The sequence below is a fragment of the Oratosquilla oratoria genome, chromosome 4 (genome assembly GCF_046742065.1).
Source record: "Oratosquilla oratoria isolate Oo_2021 chromosome 4, ASM4674206v1, whole genome shotgun sequence".
Classification (NCBI taxonomy): domain Eukaryota; kingdom Metazoa; phylum Arthropoda; class Malacostraca; order Stomatopoda; family Squillidae; genus Oratosquilla; species Oratosquilla oratoria.
The window spans coordinates 38,565,202-38,584,748 of NC_134780.1; the positions used below are offsets into that span (position 1 = coordinate 38,565,202).

The 19,547-nt window shown below is 39.7% G+C and overlaps 2 protein-coding genes across 5 annotated transcripts in view; both read right to left on the reverse strand.

The window, feature by feature from the left end:
• Positions 1-83: 83 nt before the first annotated feature.
• LOC143024321 (uncharacterized) lies at positions 84-1,103 on the reverse strand. The gene is made up of 2 exons (XM_076183119.1): positions 300-1,103; positions 84-165 (listed from the first exon to the last, which is right to left on the reverse strand). Exon 1 carries the CDS (start codon positions 702-704, stop codon positions 306-308), a length of 399 nt encoding a protein of 132 aa, XP_076039234.1. The 5' UTR covers positions 705-1,103; the 3' UTR covers positions 84-165; positions 300-305.
• Positions 1,104-8,841: 7,738 nt separating this feature from the next.
• Positions 8,842-19,547, reverse strand: part of LOC143024778 (uncharacterized) — a 33,108-nt gene continuing 22,402 nt past the window's right edge. The window contains exons 8-10 of one of the 4 annotated variants that reach the window (XM_076183938.1): positions 18,239-18,487; positions 11,057-11,127; positions 8,842-10,927 (exon numbers count right to left, since the gene is read on the reverse strand). In XM_076183938.1, coding sequence (XP_076040053.1) covers positions 10,301-10,927; positions 11,057-11,127; positions 18,239-18,487 — 947 coding nt within the window. In that variant the 3' untranslated portion in view covers positions 8,842-10,300. Of the gene's footprint in view, positions 10,928-11,056; positions 11,533-18,238; positions 18,488-19,547 lie in introns of all 4 variants that reach the window. The other 3 variants (XM_076183936.1, XM_076183935.1, XM_076183937.1) reach the window with 3 other exon arrangements.

The following is a 19,547-nucleotide window of genomic DNA, read 5'->3' on the forward strand; positions in this document are numbered from 1 at the left end:
AGAGTGGTGTTCGGTACTATTTATTGAAAAAAAGAGATCCTGTTGCTCTAGGTGGAAAAATTAAACGGAAATATATCTACTTATCCAGGTTGACGTATGGAGGGAAGGGTGATAGAGGGTCGTGCTCATCGTGAGTGCTGTCGGCGGTTGCGGTCACGGGCACTGCTGCAATTGTAGGGAAAGGTTAGTGCTCTGTTGGGTTTTTTTAGAAGGTATGTGGAAGGGAGCACACTATACGAACATGTATACATGTATGAATGTTTCAAACAAACAAACAAAAATAAAAGGGGAGCTTGTACGTGTCTTCACTCGACGCAGCTGTTGGGCAGCGGCGGAGGTGTCTCGTCGCCCGTGTTGTGCAGCTGGAAGATGCAGCGGCGGTGGTGTCTCGTCGCTCGTGTTGTGCAGCTGGTTGATGCAGCGGCGGAGGTGTCTCGTCGCTCGTGTTGTGCAGCTGGTTGATGCAGCGGTGGAGGTGTCTCGTCCCTATTGCATCTAACACTATAATATCTAACACAAACACACAAATGCTTCTCACAGGCAATATCAGTTGACTCATCTATGATGACAGAGAATGGAGACATTTTTAGATCCTCAGCTTGTTCATTAAGCAGGGTTGGTGATATGACTTTCTTAATTAGAGCACTGCACTTAGTTCTATGTAACCGCAAATTACAGGAGCTCGCACTTGATGTTGATGGCATTTCTACTTTCAAGAGTTCACTCAGATGATCAATTGACTGAGTAGAAGAATGACATGCTACATATACAGAGACGAATTTCAAATTGACTAAGTTTATCTTCCTTCTTTGATAGAGTAGACTTGATTCTCATCTGCTTGTCACTTACTTTCGATACATTTTGTTTGTGTTTTGACGACTCATTGTGTTTTTTTACATCCGTTCTGCGAGTTCTACAAACTTTACAACGTGCCTTATTTCCATCCTCTTTCACTTCCGCTAACCATTTTTCAAACAGGGGATCCTTTAGCCAGGCAGACTGAAACGTTTTCGAGTAGTTTGACCACCTCTTCATTTCTAGATCTGTGGAGCTCACAACACTATGATCCTCAATCGACCGTCACATAGGCTGACTAATCGAATACGTACATTTTGTACTGAGCCTCTGCGGGAAGAGGTGCGAGCAGGACGATCTAGCACGTTGAATACGTTCTTCTTAATTTTCATATTCGAATACGTACATTTCGTACTGTGCGTCTGCGGGCCGAGAAGCGAGCGGGACGATCTAGCACGTTAATACGTTCCTGTTAATTTTCATCCTACGTAGCAGTCTCAAATCGGACTAGGGTTGCCTGGCTGGTTTTACCAAGAAAAAAATGCCGACTGTCGCCAAAAATATGCCAAATTATGCCAAATTACTTCCTGAATGCAGAAATAATCACTATTCTATTAGTCTTTATGAATGGAGAAATAATAACTACCAGTCTTCTCATTAGTAGCCCAAAAGTAGCCCAACTTACTTCAAAAATAGCCCAAAATGTCGCAAGTTGCAAAACTCAAATTTAAGTCGCGCCGAGCTTTCAAAAGTAGCCCAATCTGGCAACCGTAGTCTGCTGTGAATGTGACTCGTAAAAAAAAGTTATATGTCTATATATATTTCGAAGATCCAAATCTAAATATTTGAGATGTAGAGAAAAAATCAGAATATGATCAAACAGTATGTATTACTAGATTTTTTTATTTCAATCTAGTTTCACAAATGTATAAATAAGAAATATATATGCATATAATTAAGTTTTATTCTCATGAGCCCTTTCAAATTGCTGATTTTTTCATATATATGAATCTCAAAATTTAATCAGTTATCAGTGATTATCCTACTTTTAGTAAGTTTACTCCATAAATTGATCACTCTCCGACAGCTTTGTACTGACATCTACATTTACTGTCAGTATGTAAGTTGATATCTACGGATGGATTTTTAATGACTGTCAATACCACCCTGTCATTTGATGTTTCCTATCGCAGTTTTCTTGCAACTTCCAATACAAACAACACTAGTTTTATGACTCATCCCGGAAGTATATCCGAAACAACTTACTCCATGGTCATCGTTGTTTGTGAGAGATTATAAAATAAGTGGCTGTTGTGGAGTGTTGAGTAAATCGGAGTCCTAGGGTTGTCGTACGTCCGGATTTTCCCGGACAAGTACTGCATTTCAATCAATCAGTCAAATCAGTCATCCTGAGTCCACTGCTGAACAAAGGCCTCCTTCATAGCATTCCATGATTCACACGACCGCGCCAACATCTGCCACGTCATTCCTGCAAACTTCTCAATCTCGTCTCTCCAACTCCTGTCTGGTCTCCCTCTTCTACGCTTCCTATCTCGCGGCGTCCACTCAGTAACACACTTGCTCCATCGCTCATCAATCGTTCGCACTAACTTACCTGCCCAATTCCACTTCCTCTCTTTCACCGCCTCCACAATATCTTTCACTCTAGTCTGCTCTCTCACCCAACTTGCTCTCTTTTGGTCTCTCAGCGTTATTCCCATCATTGAGCTCTCCATTCTCCTCTGTGCAGTCCTTAGCTTTGTTTCCATTGCCTTCGTCAGTTTCCAAGACTCACACCCGTAGGTTATTGCTGGCAGAATGCATTGATTGTAAACTTTACGTTTCAAACATAAAGATAGAGAGCCTCTCAAGATTTTATTATACTTACCACTTTCCAACCAATTGTAATACGTCTTTTTATTTCATTATCATGATCTTTTGCCACTTTCACCGCCTGGCCTAAATAATTATACTCCTCAACTTCTTCAAGACTCTCACCATCAATTACTATATCTTTACTTTGAACTTTCGTGTTGAACATTACTTTGGTTTTGGTCTTATTCATTTTTAAACCTACTTTGAGACTTTCCTTGTTCAGATCACTCAGCATCTCTTGCAAGTCTTCTGCTCTTTCTGAAATAAGAATAATGTCATCCGCATATCTTAGGGGGTTCAAATATTCGCCATTAAGCTTCAAACCTTTCTCTTCCCAACTCAACCTTCTGAAAATATCTTCCAAGCAAGCTGTAAATAATTTGGGTGAAATGGTATCGCCTTGCCGTACTCCTGTTTTGGTCTTGATCTTTTCTGAATCTTTATGTAGTTGAATTATAGCGGTACCTACTGCATTTACGTGTTGAAATATTCGTCCGGGAGGAAAATGAAAAATTCTCCAAAAGTCCGGAATTTCAGTTAGTCTGTAATAACGAGATAGAGTCTTCATACATTTCTTGTTCAGTTTTCGTCAGCTAGAAAATGTTGCCAATTTGGCCTGTTTAGCACTCATAACTAAAATGTCCTGCCTTTTTACCTTGCTCTACCACACGCCGTTTTTCATCATTCGTGCTGTTGTAGCCATAAAGTAAATGGTAATTACGTAGTTATTCACTTTGTAGTATTTATTATTCTTATCTTGCATATAATCACGGCGTTTTAGCATTTTTTAATCATAATCCGCTTTCGCTTTATTACGTGTAACATAGTTGCCCTGTACGGGCCAGTCTGCCAGTTTTGAACCAGCTGAGACGGTGTTACAGATTTATGATTTGCCTTTGTATGGGTTTGACGCCACAACTGCGACTTGAAATTTGTTGGCTTTCCAAATCATAAAAGTGCCTGACAAAATACCCTAACGGAAATGTAAATTCACTGCACAGAAGCAGAACAAACTCCCGTGCTTAAAAAGCGGCAGAGATGAGTGTGAAGCCGAGTGTTTGGTGTGTGAATCAGGAACATATACGTCTCTGTGGGCATATAAAAGTGTTAGTGATTTACAAACACATGTGAACTCTGAGAAACACAGGAAAGCAGTGCAAGGAGAGGCCACTCAAACAGATTACGCCAAAGGCCCAAAGTGTGTGTTGGGGCTGCGGGGATCATGCGTCCTGGGTTTTGCGTGTTCAGATATGGCAACCCTAAATTGGACATTCTAGTTGTATGTATGGTAATGTGAAAAGAGTTTTACATTGGCAATTAGGGGGGAAATCATTTCCCGATGTAAAGTGATTATGTCCTTTTTTTTAAAGGTGTATTGGTGCAGTTTCAAAACTTCGGATACGTTGTGAGGATATCGTGATGGTAGCCATAGACAGTGGCGGATCAATGATCAAACTTTGGGGGGTGGGGAGGGCAAACCCGAATTTTGCAAATGTAGATGATAATGATAATGATAATAATAATAATGATAATAATAATAATAATAATAATAATAATAATAATAATAATATACAGTTTATTGGGCATTAGCAGCATTACTGCTGAAATTATACATCCTACAAGATTATAACATTATAAAACTATGGCAGTGAAAAGATGTTCTGCCATGTACCAGTGTACACGTGGCAGGTTTCCTGACCTCTACAATGAGGTAATGAAAAAAAAAAAAAAAAAAAAAAAAAAAAGGGGGGCTGAAGCCCCCCACTGGATCCGACACTGGCTATGGATGTTTATGGGCTTGATTTTCTCAGGTTGTTTGTTGGGCGTTGCCGTCAGTCTTTGCAGCGTGCACGTTGTAGATGGGAGGAATGGGTAGTAGTTTATTACTGGCAGTGGACTAGAGGCGTCCGAAAAAAATTGCTTTCCGAGCTGCCTTGCCGGTTTGTTCGTTTCCTGGGATGCCAATATGAGATGGTAGCAGGATATAAATTTTAAGTGGGTGATTTGGATAATCTATGAATGGATTCTGTGGACCTGTAGCGGTTGTAACATAAAGTAACGTAATGTGTAATCTATAACTGCGTATTTACCTACACGCATTCTCTAGCGTAGCAAACAACATAGGCCCGTTGATGCCATATCGCATGATATATAACTATGTATACCTATGCATATATTCTTTCTGTACCCAGCCATATCTTTTCCTGTAACATCTTATCATGTAGATGTTCTATATGTATCCATGTTCATAATGTAATTTTGTATATAAGTATGTACTAAGTAGATAGGGTAGATATGGCAACTAAGCTGCTTGTGTTGGTTGCTTGTAACTTAATAATACTAAATACCACTTAAAGGTCAGATATCAACAGATATTCCATTCGCTAAAAATCATCGTATTGCTCGAAAAAGTACTTTTTAAAAGCATACAAATAAAGTTTTTACCTATTACAGAAGAATTTATTCAGAAAATTCACTTTTAATTGCGCCTCGCATACCACTTTTCCGAAGTCTAGATATTCAGAATAACAATATTGTTTGTTTGGCAACTGTGACGTCACGAACGCGGAATTCCCCGAACCTTTCCCGAAGCGCACGGGCGGAATGTTTCGAATAGCAGACGACGCAATGAAATGAAGACAAAACTGTTTTTTGCCAAATTTGATAAGATGTAGATGGTGGAATTATATAGAATACTGTCAGTATGTTTTTTTTTTTATGTACATTAAACTGTAAATACAAAAAGTTATGGAAGTCTTGATATCTGACCTTTAGGTCAGATATCAAGACTTCCATAACTTCCATAAATTCTCATCATATTTTTTCTGAATGTGTGCCCCTCGGTATTGCATAAAAAAGATAAGATATCGGATCTGACTACGTCACTTATCCACTTGTTGGGCAAAATACCAAATATAGTGGCATTGGTACAATATTTAAGTGGGGGTAGGCAGTAGGGGACAGGCTCACCCAATATTGTTGTTGAGGGAGAGGGAAAAAATTCTCTCAAGAGAGGTAGCCAAACAACAAAGGCAAATCCATTCCATCCCCACATACTCCACTCCCATTCACCCCCCTCCCTCTTACATTGACTCCTCCAGGATGACGGGTTATCCCTGCATCTTGCCCACTGCCCTGGATCAGAGGAAATGTAATAAGACACAGCAAGGCAGCTTCATTTAATCGGCGACCACCCCTCATGCAGAAAGAAAAGAGGGAAAATTCCTTTGGGCTGCATCAAAAATATCATTCATACTCCCTCCCCCCATCCCCCACCCACTCCCTTTTATGCATCACGTCATCATCCATACACAACCATTCTCCACTCACCCCTATCTTAAGTCTTCTCCCTTCCTTTTTCCACAGACATTCCCCTCTTTCCCAGTGCCCCTTTTACCCCATCCATCCATCTCATCCTTGGTCACCCCTATCACCTCTTTTATTAATCTTTCTTCACTTATTCTTTCTGTGTGTCCAAACCATCCTAATACTCTTTTATCAACCTGATCTCCTAACTCCCTTTCCACCCCACTCTCCTCTTCACCTCATTTCTCACTCTATCCAGCCTAGTAACCCCTACCATACTTCTACCCATCTGGGGTAATAGGTGCATGTTATTGTGGGGTTAAAAGCTGCTCAGCAGCATGCAGCCAATACTCTAGGGTCTATATGGTGCACCGCTACGGATCAGAGCCACACATTATTTTGTCTGTGATAGAGGAAATCTCTATTCATAGAGAAATGATACTTTTATTATACTGTGACTGTTCCTCCATTATGCCGTCTCCCAACTCTTTTGCCAAACCCTGTGGTAGGGGAGAAGAATACTACCACTGATGTTCCCACTGAATCGTAAAAGGCGGGGACAGGACTAGGCATAAGAGGGTCTGGAAGGAGTTTTACAACCAAAACCCCAAGGTGGTCTTTAAAAATAAATTATAAATATTTCAATGCCCAATAAGTCTTGTTTTCATCTAGATAACAGCAACCTGTTCAGAATACATTCCTAGATAAATTCCTTCTTTTGAAAGTTCTCCCTGGTAATGGAAAATCTGACAAGGCTGCTTGAGGGGCAGCATTCACACCCTTTTGGTACCTCCACTCCATAGTAACAGACTATCACCCAGTTCTTCATTCAACACTGTTAAACATGTGATAAAAATGCTAGGAACAACATTCAACAAACCATCTATGTTATCAAACCCCATATAAATTGTGACTATATATTATGCCTAAGAACAAGACATTCCCACCTTGTATCAGGAACCGTCCCACCATTTGCAAACATTAACCCTCTTACATCACATACTGCCAGAGAACTCATCTACTCTAGTATCAAGATCCTCCAACACCACTACATTTACAATCCTCCCAACACTCTTCAGAGGTCCTTGAGCTACGATGGAGGTTCGTTCCTACACAACATTGTAAACTTATTTTCACCAAGTAGGAATCAATTTTAGTAAGCACCTTCCATGGCATTTGCTTTTGGTATTTTGATGTAGTGCCTCATGCCTGGGAGACATAATGAAGGGCTAATATTCCCCAATAGAGCAACATGAATGACAGCGAATACATAGTAATCCAGAATGGTGCTTCCTTCTTCAGTCTAGCATTGCTTGGCAATTTACTCCTCCACCACACTCTCTACTGTTAAACAGTTCTTAGTATCATAAAAAAGAAAAGTTAGCACAGGGGAATGTAAGGAGAAATACCCACTGCCAGTGTTGTTACCACAAAACAACAAGTAGGGACTCATAAACAGAACATATCGGGGTTTCTATGTGTTGTTTCACCTTAACATTTTGCAGCAGTCTATGCACCTCTCCCACAATAGTTACTTGACAGGTCTTCGTTAACCATTTTGGTATGATGACACCTATGTAGGCATCATGAGGTGCAAGTGGGTGCCGGTGTCAGCGTCTTGATTATATATTTTTTGTAGTTGTATCCAAGTTACCGCCGGATTCTGTGAACTGGTTTGATCACATTTTCTGTTTATTATTACTCAGAGTAAAAGAGAACCAATATTACAGCAATTACTAAATTTTATAATGCAGTTAGTGTGATGCATTGTACATATGGGAGCTGATGCTGAGAGCGAGAATTTGACTCATACTGGTTAATCAACACTCCCAAACCTCTTTTCTTTAGACTTCGTAATGAATTCACTTCCCAAATAATAGTTAACTGGTCTTTTTATACTAGCAATTTCCAATACTTTGCACTTTTTTGGTGGTAGGGGGGTTGGACTTCACCATGTTGATGTAGAATAATACTGGGTGGGGTAGGGCAGTATTGGTGTCTTTGATCTAGGAGGGCTGTTGCTCCCTCTCTTCATTTGGATTATTTTTATAATTTTATTTTATTAATCTATTTTATTATTATTATTATTTTTTTTTTTTTGGTGTTGGGGGGTCCAAGGGTGGCTCCCTAATCATGTGGAAGATGAACAAGCTATATTTAAGGCAAAAATTTCAAGTCTCTTCCCCATGTGGGGTGACCAGTGTGGATCCTAAACAGGGCTGCTTAGACCCATAGGCATCTCCCAAGCTTAGTAAAGTGGATAAATGAAGGTATTGCTAATAAAGTAGGAAGAAAAGGTGTAATAGTGACTAAATATACTGTCACTACTTTACACTTGGCATCAATTTTGGAGTCTGTTCCAGAAGGCACCACTTGCAAATGATGGGCAGCTTAATGAAAGAGCCTAACCACCACTTATTAAAGAATGCATTGGTTTTCAATTCTGTTTGAAGACACAAACTACAAATTTAAATAGGTCATTTTACTGCCACATAATTTGGATATACCGATAGTGTGGCTACCTCCAAGTTTGTGATCTTTCCAAATACAGATGACAAGTGTAGCCATTTTATTTTCATAGCTGGGTTATGTTACCTGTTGCAACAATGCAACCTTTTCCATACACACAAAAATTAAATTGAAAATGGGCGAATGCCATTTCATTATGTAATGCAAAAACATTTTATTAGCAAATCTGAGGAAAGAAAAATCACAAATTTTATCTGAAATTTTATACCACTTCAAGATTTGAAATTTAGTCTCTACTGATATTTGAGAATAGAGGTGATTTTACATTACATAAATACAAAACACATTTACAAAAAGTGCATTAGAGGACCATCCAAATCCTAAGCAAAGACCAACTGTATAAAATATGTTTATTTAATATAGTGGTTCACAGCAGTAACAAAACTACAGGGAGGGCATCATAACTATGAGTGGTGGTGGTGGTGATGAAATGAGCACAAACAGAAAATGGGTGAGCATGGTGGACCTGCAAAAGAAAATAAATATCCAGGGCAGGAGAACCAAAACCCATATACAATATTCCAAGCTGACATAACCTCAGCTAAAAGTGCTCCAAGAACCATTCAACCAAACTAATAATGATTTCTAGCAAAGGCAGAGAGATGCCTGGCCACAAAGACATCAAATTAGGATCAACCAATGTCAAGTGTGATGCTGATATGGATGGAAAAAGTGAAGAATATTGAAGAAAGAAAAAGGTAGTAAGAAAGAAGATGGGAGAGCTTGGAGAGGGAAAAAGAAATGGCAAGTGAAAGATGTAAAACTGATAGCACAACTACCAAAAATATGGGTAGAATTACATATATATTATATGTATGGTGATTTTATTTTTTAAGAAAGGCAACAAGGAGTTCAAAGTAAGGAAATACTGGAGAGGAATATAAAGTATAAAGCACAACAGAGAAAGGAATGTGATGAAATGGGATGTTATGGGAATGAAAATGATTTAAAAAAGGGGTGAGGTTCAAATACGAAAAGAAAGAAAGAAGAGAATGAGGATAAGGGACACGAGGACAAAGACGTAAGTGAGGAAAGTATACAAGAGATGACAGTGGAGGAATGGGGCATCAGAGGAAGGATGTAGGATGGGAACGCATGGACAGTAAACTGATGGGAAACAACACGCAAGAGCACACTGGAGAGCAACAAGATACACAACAACTGAGGAGCTGAATAACCAGGTAGCCAAGGATAGAGAGAGAGCAGCCACATACTACATGGCCACTTGTGATGCTTCAGAAATGATCAAATGCTTGGTTATGATTATAATTAGGTGAGGGGAAGAAAGAGACTGGACTACTGGGTGATAACATTCCGTCTAACGAGAACCTTAAGTAATTCTCAAGACCTGGATGGCATGGACAGGAGACAAGCCCAAAATGTAGCTAAATGCAAATTTCCCATTTACAAAAAACTTCCATTATAATTCTATAAAGCTGGGCTATATATATAAATATGTATATATATATTTATATATGAATATATAATCATACTTCAAATGATTCATACAAACCATGAACTTAAATATTCAATTAAAAATTCCACCTGACATCCACTACTAAATAAGCATAAGCATCAAAGGAACCAATAAAAGCTCTCTGTGACTGCTCCAGTGTTTAACAAGTATTACAATATGATTATGATCCTGGCTCCCAATGTTAGGCTACAGGTCATGCTATCCTCATGTAGGATGCAAGCCATACATGCACATCTGCCTCTGCTACATTTAAATCCTCTTAAGGAATAACAACAGGCATTACAACATTAGCAACCTAGAAGACCTATACCCTAAGTATTATGAACCTTCTGCCACCTGTGTTTCAACGGGCACTGGAACAGCCGCAGGTGCTATTTCTTCTGTGTTGGAATTTGATGTGGATGGGACATCTGCAGCTTCAGGGATTTTAGGTTCTTCTTTTTCTGTTTGCTTTTCTAATGTTTCATTTGTTATAGAGGCTTGCTCTGAAGATGGAGGTGTAGGGGGGGGTTGTACCTCTGATAACTTTGGGGGTGAATCTTGAGATGGAGATGCTATTTGCTGAGGTGGTGGAGGTGATGGTGAGGTCACACTTGACTCTTCAGGCACTTGTACTGGCTGCAATGACTTCTCTGGTATTTGCTCACTTCCTGCTTCTGCTTCTGCTTCCGCTTCTGCTTCTGCTTCTGCTTCTGCTTCAACTTCTATTTCTACCTCTGCTTCTTCTATAGAATCCCTAGAACTCAATTCCTCTTGCATGTCTTCATACTTTCCCTCCTCTAAACTCTCTCTTGCCTCTGCTTGTCTACTTGCTTTATCAGGAGGGGGAACAATAGGAATAGCAGCTTTTGGTCGCTTCTGCAGGGGTGGATTATTGCGCGGTAGCTGTTGATTTTGTGTATTGTAATAAGTTACCCCATTGCTATATATCTCTTGTGGTTGTGACTGGAAAAGGAAAAGGCAGTTATACCCTAAGTAACAGTGAAACATCATTGGTATTATAATTATTAAGAGTGACCCAACAGGATAATAATAGTAGAGTGTCATTCAAGTGTTAAATGTGTGCCAACTTACCACAGCTGGTGGGTAGCTCTGGAAGGGAGGGAACTGAGGTGGATGGGGAGCCCCTGGGAACGTTGCAGCACCTGGGTGTTGAGCCCCATAGTTTATCATGTTCTCAGGAGGCAGGAAAGGTGGCCCTGTTACAGGAGGACCACCAACCGGGGGACCCGCCACTGGCGGACCAGCTACAGGTCCAGCCACAGGAGGGGGCACCGTAACGGGGCCCGCCACAGGAGGTCCAGGTACTGGCCCACCAACTGGTGGTGGTGGCCCAATCAAATGGGACTGTGTGACGGGAGGGAACATTCGCGGCGCTGGTGGTCGGCCTAGGTAGGGTTCAGCTGGATAAGTAGGAGGTGAGGTAAAAGCGGGTGGGACACACGTGGGGGGCGCACCTGCAGCCAAGGCCATCTGTGAGGGGTTGGGGGCGTTTACGCTGCTCGTAGGGGTGCTGGGGCCTGTGGTCTCGTAAAGGCTGCCCTGGTAACCTGTGATAGTCCTTAGCCTTTAGCTATCATGAAATGAACTTTATATTCTTCTGAATTTTGACTTAAAGGCTAAAATGAAACTTAAAGCAATTCTACATTATGTTAATTCAGATATACTTTTATTATTCAAATGTATAATAGTGAACAAAAAGAAAACATAGCTTCAAAACTAATCATTAACTGCTGCTACGGAGAATGTTAATATGGGAGAAGTTACAAGGATGGTCGGGGATGGAACAGCTAGTTGGAAAAGCCATAAGGGAAGTGACAGAGACATAAGGAGTACCAGATACGGCATCATGTGCTACAAAAAACTTAAAGAAACTAATATTAATGACGGTACTACGGAAGTTTACTTGATTCTATGATGGTTTTTATTAAGATTTGAACTAATTCTCATTATAGTTGGTGCAACTAAGATATCCATGCATCAAGCTTTCATAATATCAATCCTAAATTGCCTTGAGCTTCTTCGACCGGAAACCCACAGACCCCTCAGCAGCTGGTCACAGTCCTTGGACCCTCCCATAGATCTCTCTAGGAAGAAAGACTGCTTTGTGTGTTGTGTGAGTGTGGAGCTGTTTTGATGTTACTAGTTAATAGGAGGAGGGGTGAGGGTAATGTTTTCAGGCTTTGGAGGCGGACAGCAGAGAGATGCTCCCCTCAGACCCATGTCCCACAGGACCACCTTGTGCAGGCGTCCAATGTTGGTCCAAAGTTTTCACAAAGAGTGCATAAACAAACCATATATAAAAGGATTAATTTTATTTTGGGGGACAAAATAAACAATAAAAAATTATATAAATTGGTAACTCAAAAGTAACATGTGAAAGTAAAAAAAGAATAGGGCAGATTGAAGTAAAACCTTTTAAATATGCAAGGATTACTTGTTATATGGAGGGAAAAAAAAAAAATTACATAAAATTCTATAACTGAAAAGAGGAATAAAAAAGTATGAATCAAGAAAACATAAGACATTAAGATAATATACATGCTGTTGGAATTGATGTCAGCCATGTGACCATGCTGCAAATATAAAAAGCTGAATGTGTAAAAGAAGGCAACATAAGGCAAATCAACAACACAGGTAGAAACAATGTCAAGAGAAGAAGGTTATACTCTTGAATACAATGGCACCTATGTATGCATCATGAGCCACAAGTGAGGGACATGAGAACGCTGGCTTTGGCTTTCAGATTATATCTACTTTGTAGTTGTAGCTGAGTGACCCCATATTCTGTGAACAGGCTTGATCATATTTCCTGTGACATTATATTTATTCAGGATGGAAGAGAATGACTATAGCAGTAACTTTATATTTTGTAATGCACATATTGTGATGCATCATTGTACGTCTGGCAACCTGATGCATGCATGAATGTTTGACTCATATCGAAGGGGTTAAGTGTCAAGGAGAGGAAATAGAATCAATAATGTTGTCTAAAGTTTCTCTCATTAGACACCAACGGCCCTAAACTGTGGCAACAGTCTGAGTCCTATATCTCTCTCCCAGAAGAAACTTCAATATTTTGTCTTTCGTATTTGTGTGAGACTGTTTCTATGTCACTGGCTTACAGCAGTAGGAGGGCAGTAGTTGCCAGCCATCAGTTCTACTAATGGTGGAGGAAATACTGATAAGGAAATACTGATAAAGTTTATATAAGATCTTAGACTCTGCTTGGAGATCAAGTGTCATGTTTCTCCATCTATGGCTTTGAAGATGAGCAGCAGAGATGACTGTCTCTGGAATACATCTTCCAGGCCCACCATGCATAAGTACCCATCACTGGGACCATAGCAGGAAAACAGAAACAAAAATATAAGAAAGGAGAGGAGGGAGAGGATAACTGTTGATTTAAGATGAAAATTGTTGAAAAAATTATCAGAGTACACACCATGTGAGGATGAAACCTTTATTAGAAGTACATCATTTTACTTGTAGAAGCTTTTTCAAGTACATAATTAAGTGAAACATTGCACTTTTAATAAATGTTTCATCTTCACATGGTACTTTGACCACAATTACTATTGCCTAAAGTTTCCCAGACTGGAAACTTGCAGCCTTACAGTCACTGGCAACAGTTCTTGGGCACTCCTATAGATTGCTCTGGGAATAAAAAGTGAGCTCCAGGCTTATGTTAAACTCCCAGACTTGTAGAGGCATAGTCTGGGAAATCAAGGGACAAGTGTAGTTATAGCATTAGTAGGAGGAGGGGAGCTGATGCCAATTGTCAGCACCCATTATGTGATACAGTGTAAGAAATACAGTAATCTGACAGAGAGCTATCGTGGGCCTGGTCCAGAGACCAAATATCAGCTCCTTGGAGACACCAGATGGAGGTGACAGGGAGACAATGCTCTCGGACATCCATCTCATAGGTATCAGGTACCATTATGGGGAGAAAAGGATGGCAAAAGAGAAAGAAAGAAAAAAAATGGAAGAAAGGTGCAGACAAAGTTGAATTATCATTTCATGCTCGTGCTGGCATAACCATGGTCACATGGCATTGAAACCAATTCCATGCCTGATCCATGTGAAAAACACAATACAATTTCTTTCATCTACAAACTAAAAAATAAGATAAAATGATTACTTCAGTAAAAAATCAGCCATAATTTGCAATACACAGGGTACAGGGAGCGTAAGGGTGCATTGTTGGTTTTCAGCCCTCTTTATGTGAAAACATGGAGGAAAGATGGTAAATTGACATAGATCTTGAGACCAGTTCAGAGACAGAGTGCAACTCCTAATGGTTTCATCTCCAAATGGAAATGTAGGTGTTGATGGGATCTGAAGATGAATGATGGGGGAGATGATTCTTTCCAACATTGATCTTGCTGGATGACTACATGGAGCTATCAATTTTTGGTCCCATAATCTGGCATTTGTCATAACTAAATATGTGAGAGGTGATCCTTCATCTACAAAGAGCTAATAGGGGAGGGACAACAAATGGGTTTTGGGATAGGTGTAGTGTGGATGCATGCTTTGACTTGACTACCCCTCTTACTGGGAGAGTCTTTTGGTATATGAACATAAATATAGGTGTAGTGAATGCATAGGATAATAAGAAGTTTGTTGTAGGCAGTCAAAAGATTTTATAAGAAGTAGAACTTGTGTGTGGGTAGGAAATGGAGAGAGTAGTTTGAGGTGAAGGTATGACTACACAAGGCTCATCACCATGGTTGTTCAACATGTATACAGATAATGCATTCATGGAGATAAATACATGGGTGCTAGGCAGGAGTTTGGAGCTAGTAATCAAGAGTGAAGGGGAATGGGGAAAAGGCCAGTAGTTTGTGGAGACACTGCACTTGTGTCTCAGTTGGATGACAGACTGAAGCACTTAGGGGTGGAGTTTGGGAAGGTATGTGTTGGGAGGAAACTGAAGGACAATATGGGCAAGCGTAAGGTGATGCAATGTACGCATGAGGCTGGAGGAGGTGGAAAACCACATGTAATTGGGAATGGAGAATTGGGGTTAAGTTATAGAGTAGGAGAAGTAAGTATATGTCTTCTGGGAATGAAGTGTCATGAGGATTAGGTATCAGGGGATGAACACAAAGAGAAGACTATGTGGGAGTGACTGATCACAACACTACATGGAGCAGAGACTTGGAATTTGAAGGAGGTAAAATGGAATAGGCTAAACATGTTTGAGATGAAGTGTTAAGAAATATGGTAGGGGCTGAGGGTTGGTAAGGCCGAGAGCAAGGGTGGAAAGAAAGCCAATAGATTGATTTATGAAATTTTTGGCTTGAAGGCCAAGCGCCAGAGCCGGTAGGCCATTCAGCGCATGGGAAACCCAACAGACAGCATTAATCAAAGAATGTTTGGATGTTTGGGAATATGAAAAAGGACTTGTACAATGAGTGTGGAAGGTGGATGTGGATAAAGGGATCTTGAGATGAAATCCAAGAATGAAGGCACTGGATGCCAATGGAATGTCAAGCAAGAAATGGAAAATAGATACGAGTGGATAGGGGTTGTGAATACATGAGGAAATTATGTGCCCCAAAAGAGTGTTCATTTTGTCTGTGTATCATTATATCTGTGTATTTTTCAAATCTATATTGGGGGTGAGGGTTAGGGGCTGACTACCCAAGTCATGAAACAGTGGGGGTAAATCTGCTTCAGCTGTCAGGCCATGCTATGTCTTACTGCACTAACTGATATGAGCAGTGGGCAGGGGATAGGGATGACACTTCATACATGAAGAGCTAAGAGGGGATTGACAATGGATGGGTGTATGCTCTTATACGAGGCATAAGGCCTTTTGGTATAGGGAGAGAAAATGTGCAAAGGAGATGAGGAAGATCATAGAGACAATGGAAGAAGGGTGTGACAGTATCTAGAGAGAGTGAAGATAATCATGGAAGATGTAGATGTGCTGATAAATGACACAAAAAAGACAAGGAAGAAACACAAAGGTATGCATGAGAAGGAAAGACAGCCAAACAAGGGGGAAAAAATGAAGAAAGGTAAAGGAAAGTCACAGTACTCAAGTTGCAAAGAAGAGACGTTTGAATTAAATTTTCAAGTGTAGCATAGAAACTAATTTCCTCAAGTATTCTATTTTGTGTGTTAAATGAACCTGTTAGTGGTTGTGCAACATAGATGGCAAAGAATCATCTCTTTGCTGCCCATTTTCAAAACCCGTGAATTACCTCACATCCAGCAACAGGTGCAGCCCCAAGGGTCTGATTCAGTTTTTGGACCCGACCCAAGATATCTCTCACCTGCAACTCCATTTCCTCCATTTTTTCACATACAAAGTGCTGATGACAATCAAATAACCCCCCCCCCCCAACTTTACTGCTTTTAGCAAGTGACACAAAGTCCCAAAGTAATACAACAAATAGCAGTCCATAGTTTCTTCCCAGAGCGATCTACAAGTGGGCCAAACCATTGTCAACCACCATGGGGCTGCAGGTTTCCAGTCAGTGGAAATTTGAGGCAAAAATTATAACTTATTAATGAACATATCTTGATGTTTGGGTTAGCAATACTCTACATTGGGAAGGACAACTGTATATTAAAAAGAAAAAGAAAAGAAAATCCATGTATGCATGCAAGTGTAATGTGTGTGTGTGTGTGTGCTCCACGCTTATGGAAACATTATAAGAATATGAATTGGTAATGGGGAAGACAATCAAGGAAAATGGCAAAATTCAAAATAAAAAGTAATCAGACAACAATAATGATTAGACAAATGCAACATATTTAAGAAATACAATAAGAATATATAAATATTATTACAAATATCCAGAGTGAGGAAACATAAGATATTTATGCAAAATCAGTGAATAAAATAAGTTTTTACATTTGATACCACAACATTCCTAGTGTGTGTGCATCTGTGCACATGTGTCTTTGTCTGTATTTTACCTAGTTGTATTATACGGGAAGGGGAGCTATGCTCGCGGTGATCCATCTTTGAATCTTGCAATATCTAGTTTGTTCTTAAATTCTTGTATGGTGTTTGCACACACTATTGTTTCGTCCAATTTGTTCCAGACATCCACACTCTGTATGGAAATTTCTTTTTTCAGATCTCTTCTATAACTATCCTTTTTGAGTTTCTTCTCATGTCCCCTTGTTGTTTTATTTATCCCACTTTAATAAGTCTTCTCTGTCAAGGACTTCCATGCCTTTCATGATTCTGTAAATGGCCAATAGATCTCCTCTTTCTCTTCTTTGTTCCAGGGTTGGTAGTTCCAGTTTAAACAATCTTTGTTCCTATGTCAATTTTGAAAGCGTTGGGGCCATCTTTGTCATACTCTTTGGATTCTTTCTAATTTCCTTATATTCTTTTTTAAGCTGGGTGTCCATAAAGTCACAGCAAACTCCAATCTTGGTCTTATCAGTGAGACTATATTATTATTATTATTATTATTATTTTTTTTTTTTACTTCAAGTAGTTAAAAGCCACCTTTATTGATCTTGGTAAATTGTAGGTTTCTCCAACTATTTTGTTTATATGCTTGTCTGGGGACATATCTTTGGTGATAATTACTCCTAGGTCCTTTTCGGAACTTTCTTTACTTCCTTTGTACCGATTTTATATTTATCCTGATATTCTTTTTTTACTTTTCCAAACTCCACCATACTATATTTCTTAATGTTTAAGTTCACTTCCCACTTTTGGCTCTATTTTCAGACTTTGTTCAGGTCTCTCTGTAGCAATTCAGTCTTTTTCTGTACTTACTTGGAGGTGCCAAGATAAGAGGGAGAGAAGAGGGTGGAGGGGAGTGGAGTATGTTAGGGTTGGAATGGGTGGGAGTGGTTTTTATGCCTTTGTTTTATGGCTACCTCCCTTATAAGGAGGAAAAAGCCTTTGGTATATGTGTACTTTCTTTAGTAGTTTTGCATCTACAAAGAAGTTTATATAATATTCTACACCTTTGTCCATGTCATTTATATATATACATATATATCAAATATTATTGGAGCCAATACTGAACCCTGAGGGAGTCCACTTATCATTTCTTCCCTGGTCAAGTTTCTTATCCCTAAGCACCACTTCCATTTTTCTCCCATGCAAGAAAGTTTTCATCCATTTCAGTAATTTTCCTTGTACACCTCCTGTTGTTTCGAGTTTTCTTAATAGTTTTTTGTGTGGTAGTTTGTGTGTGTGTGTGTGTGTGTGTGTGCATACACATGACTATGTGTTTGTCTTCTAACTTAAAACAGGTAAGAACTGACCTGACTCTAGAGGGCCTTCATAATACCCAGGCTGCTGTTGCTGGAAAGGTGAAACTGGTTGTTCTGGGATTGATCTTTGCCGCTGAGATGAGTATCTCTTTGGCCGAGGACTAGGATTGCTCTCTCCTCCTTGTGGTGATCCACTACTGTTGTTCTTTTGCCCCCGGCCGCCTCCAGCTAACTCTTGTAACCGTGGTGGGACACTTGATTTCCGATTGTCATTTATGTTACCACCAGCGGCATTACCACCTGAAAAGAAAACATATCTGCTTTTAGAATACATCTATAATTAATCTCAAATACACTTAAGTTCTTCCATTCTGTTTCGTTCAAATTTGAAGTCTACTCTATATGGTACACATCAACCTCACTAGCCATTCCACCATCCTCTCCCACCATGTCCCTAGTATCTTCCAATGTTACAATCAAATCTTCCCAATCTATCTCTACACTCAAAAGCTCCCTGAAAAACACTACTCAACTTCGCCTTATCATCTTCACTTCCATTATCATGGCACCCTATACCTCCCTCTCCTTGCTATTTTTATTTCACTCCAAAAGATCTTTTTTCTTTTCAACCTTCTCAATCAAATGCCTGCCAGACCTTGCATCTCTCCTCCTTTTGGCCTCCCCCACCTTGCATTTTGCTTCTATCTTCATTTTCTACCTTTCATGCCTCCCAATTTCTTCTTTGCAACCATTCATGTGCTCACTTCTGTTCTGCCACAACAGTGTTAAATGAGAAGAGAGAGACAGAGCAAAAGAAATGAAAAGAAAAGAAAAGAAAAAAAAAAAAAAAAGAGAGAGAGAGAAATAAAGAATACTGAACAAAACTGAGAAGTATGGGATGTAGTGAATGATACAAGAGAACCTTAAGTAGAGGAAGAATGGTTAGAATATAAGAATGAAGGGGACTGCAAGAGACCATAAGGCCTACACTAAGAAAGTTCCATGTCCATTAGCCCCTGTCATCTCCATCCATAAAGTTGTCTATTTCTTAAAACAACTGATAGTTTCAGCACTCACTGTATGGTTACTAAGTCTATTCCATTCATTGACCACCCTATTAGTAAACCAGTTCTTGCCTATTTCCTTCTTAAATCTAAATTTATCCAATTTAAATTCATTATTGCAAGTCCTGCCTTGCTGTCTTAATATGACCTTGTTTGTATCACCCTTGTTAAAGCCTTTGATCCACTTGAACACCTCTAATAGATCACCTTACACTCTGCATCTTTCCAGAGAATGTAAGTTAAGGTCCCTAAGCCTCTCCTCATAAGGTAAATTTCTGAGCCCATTATCATTTTAG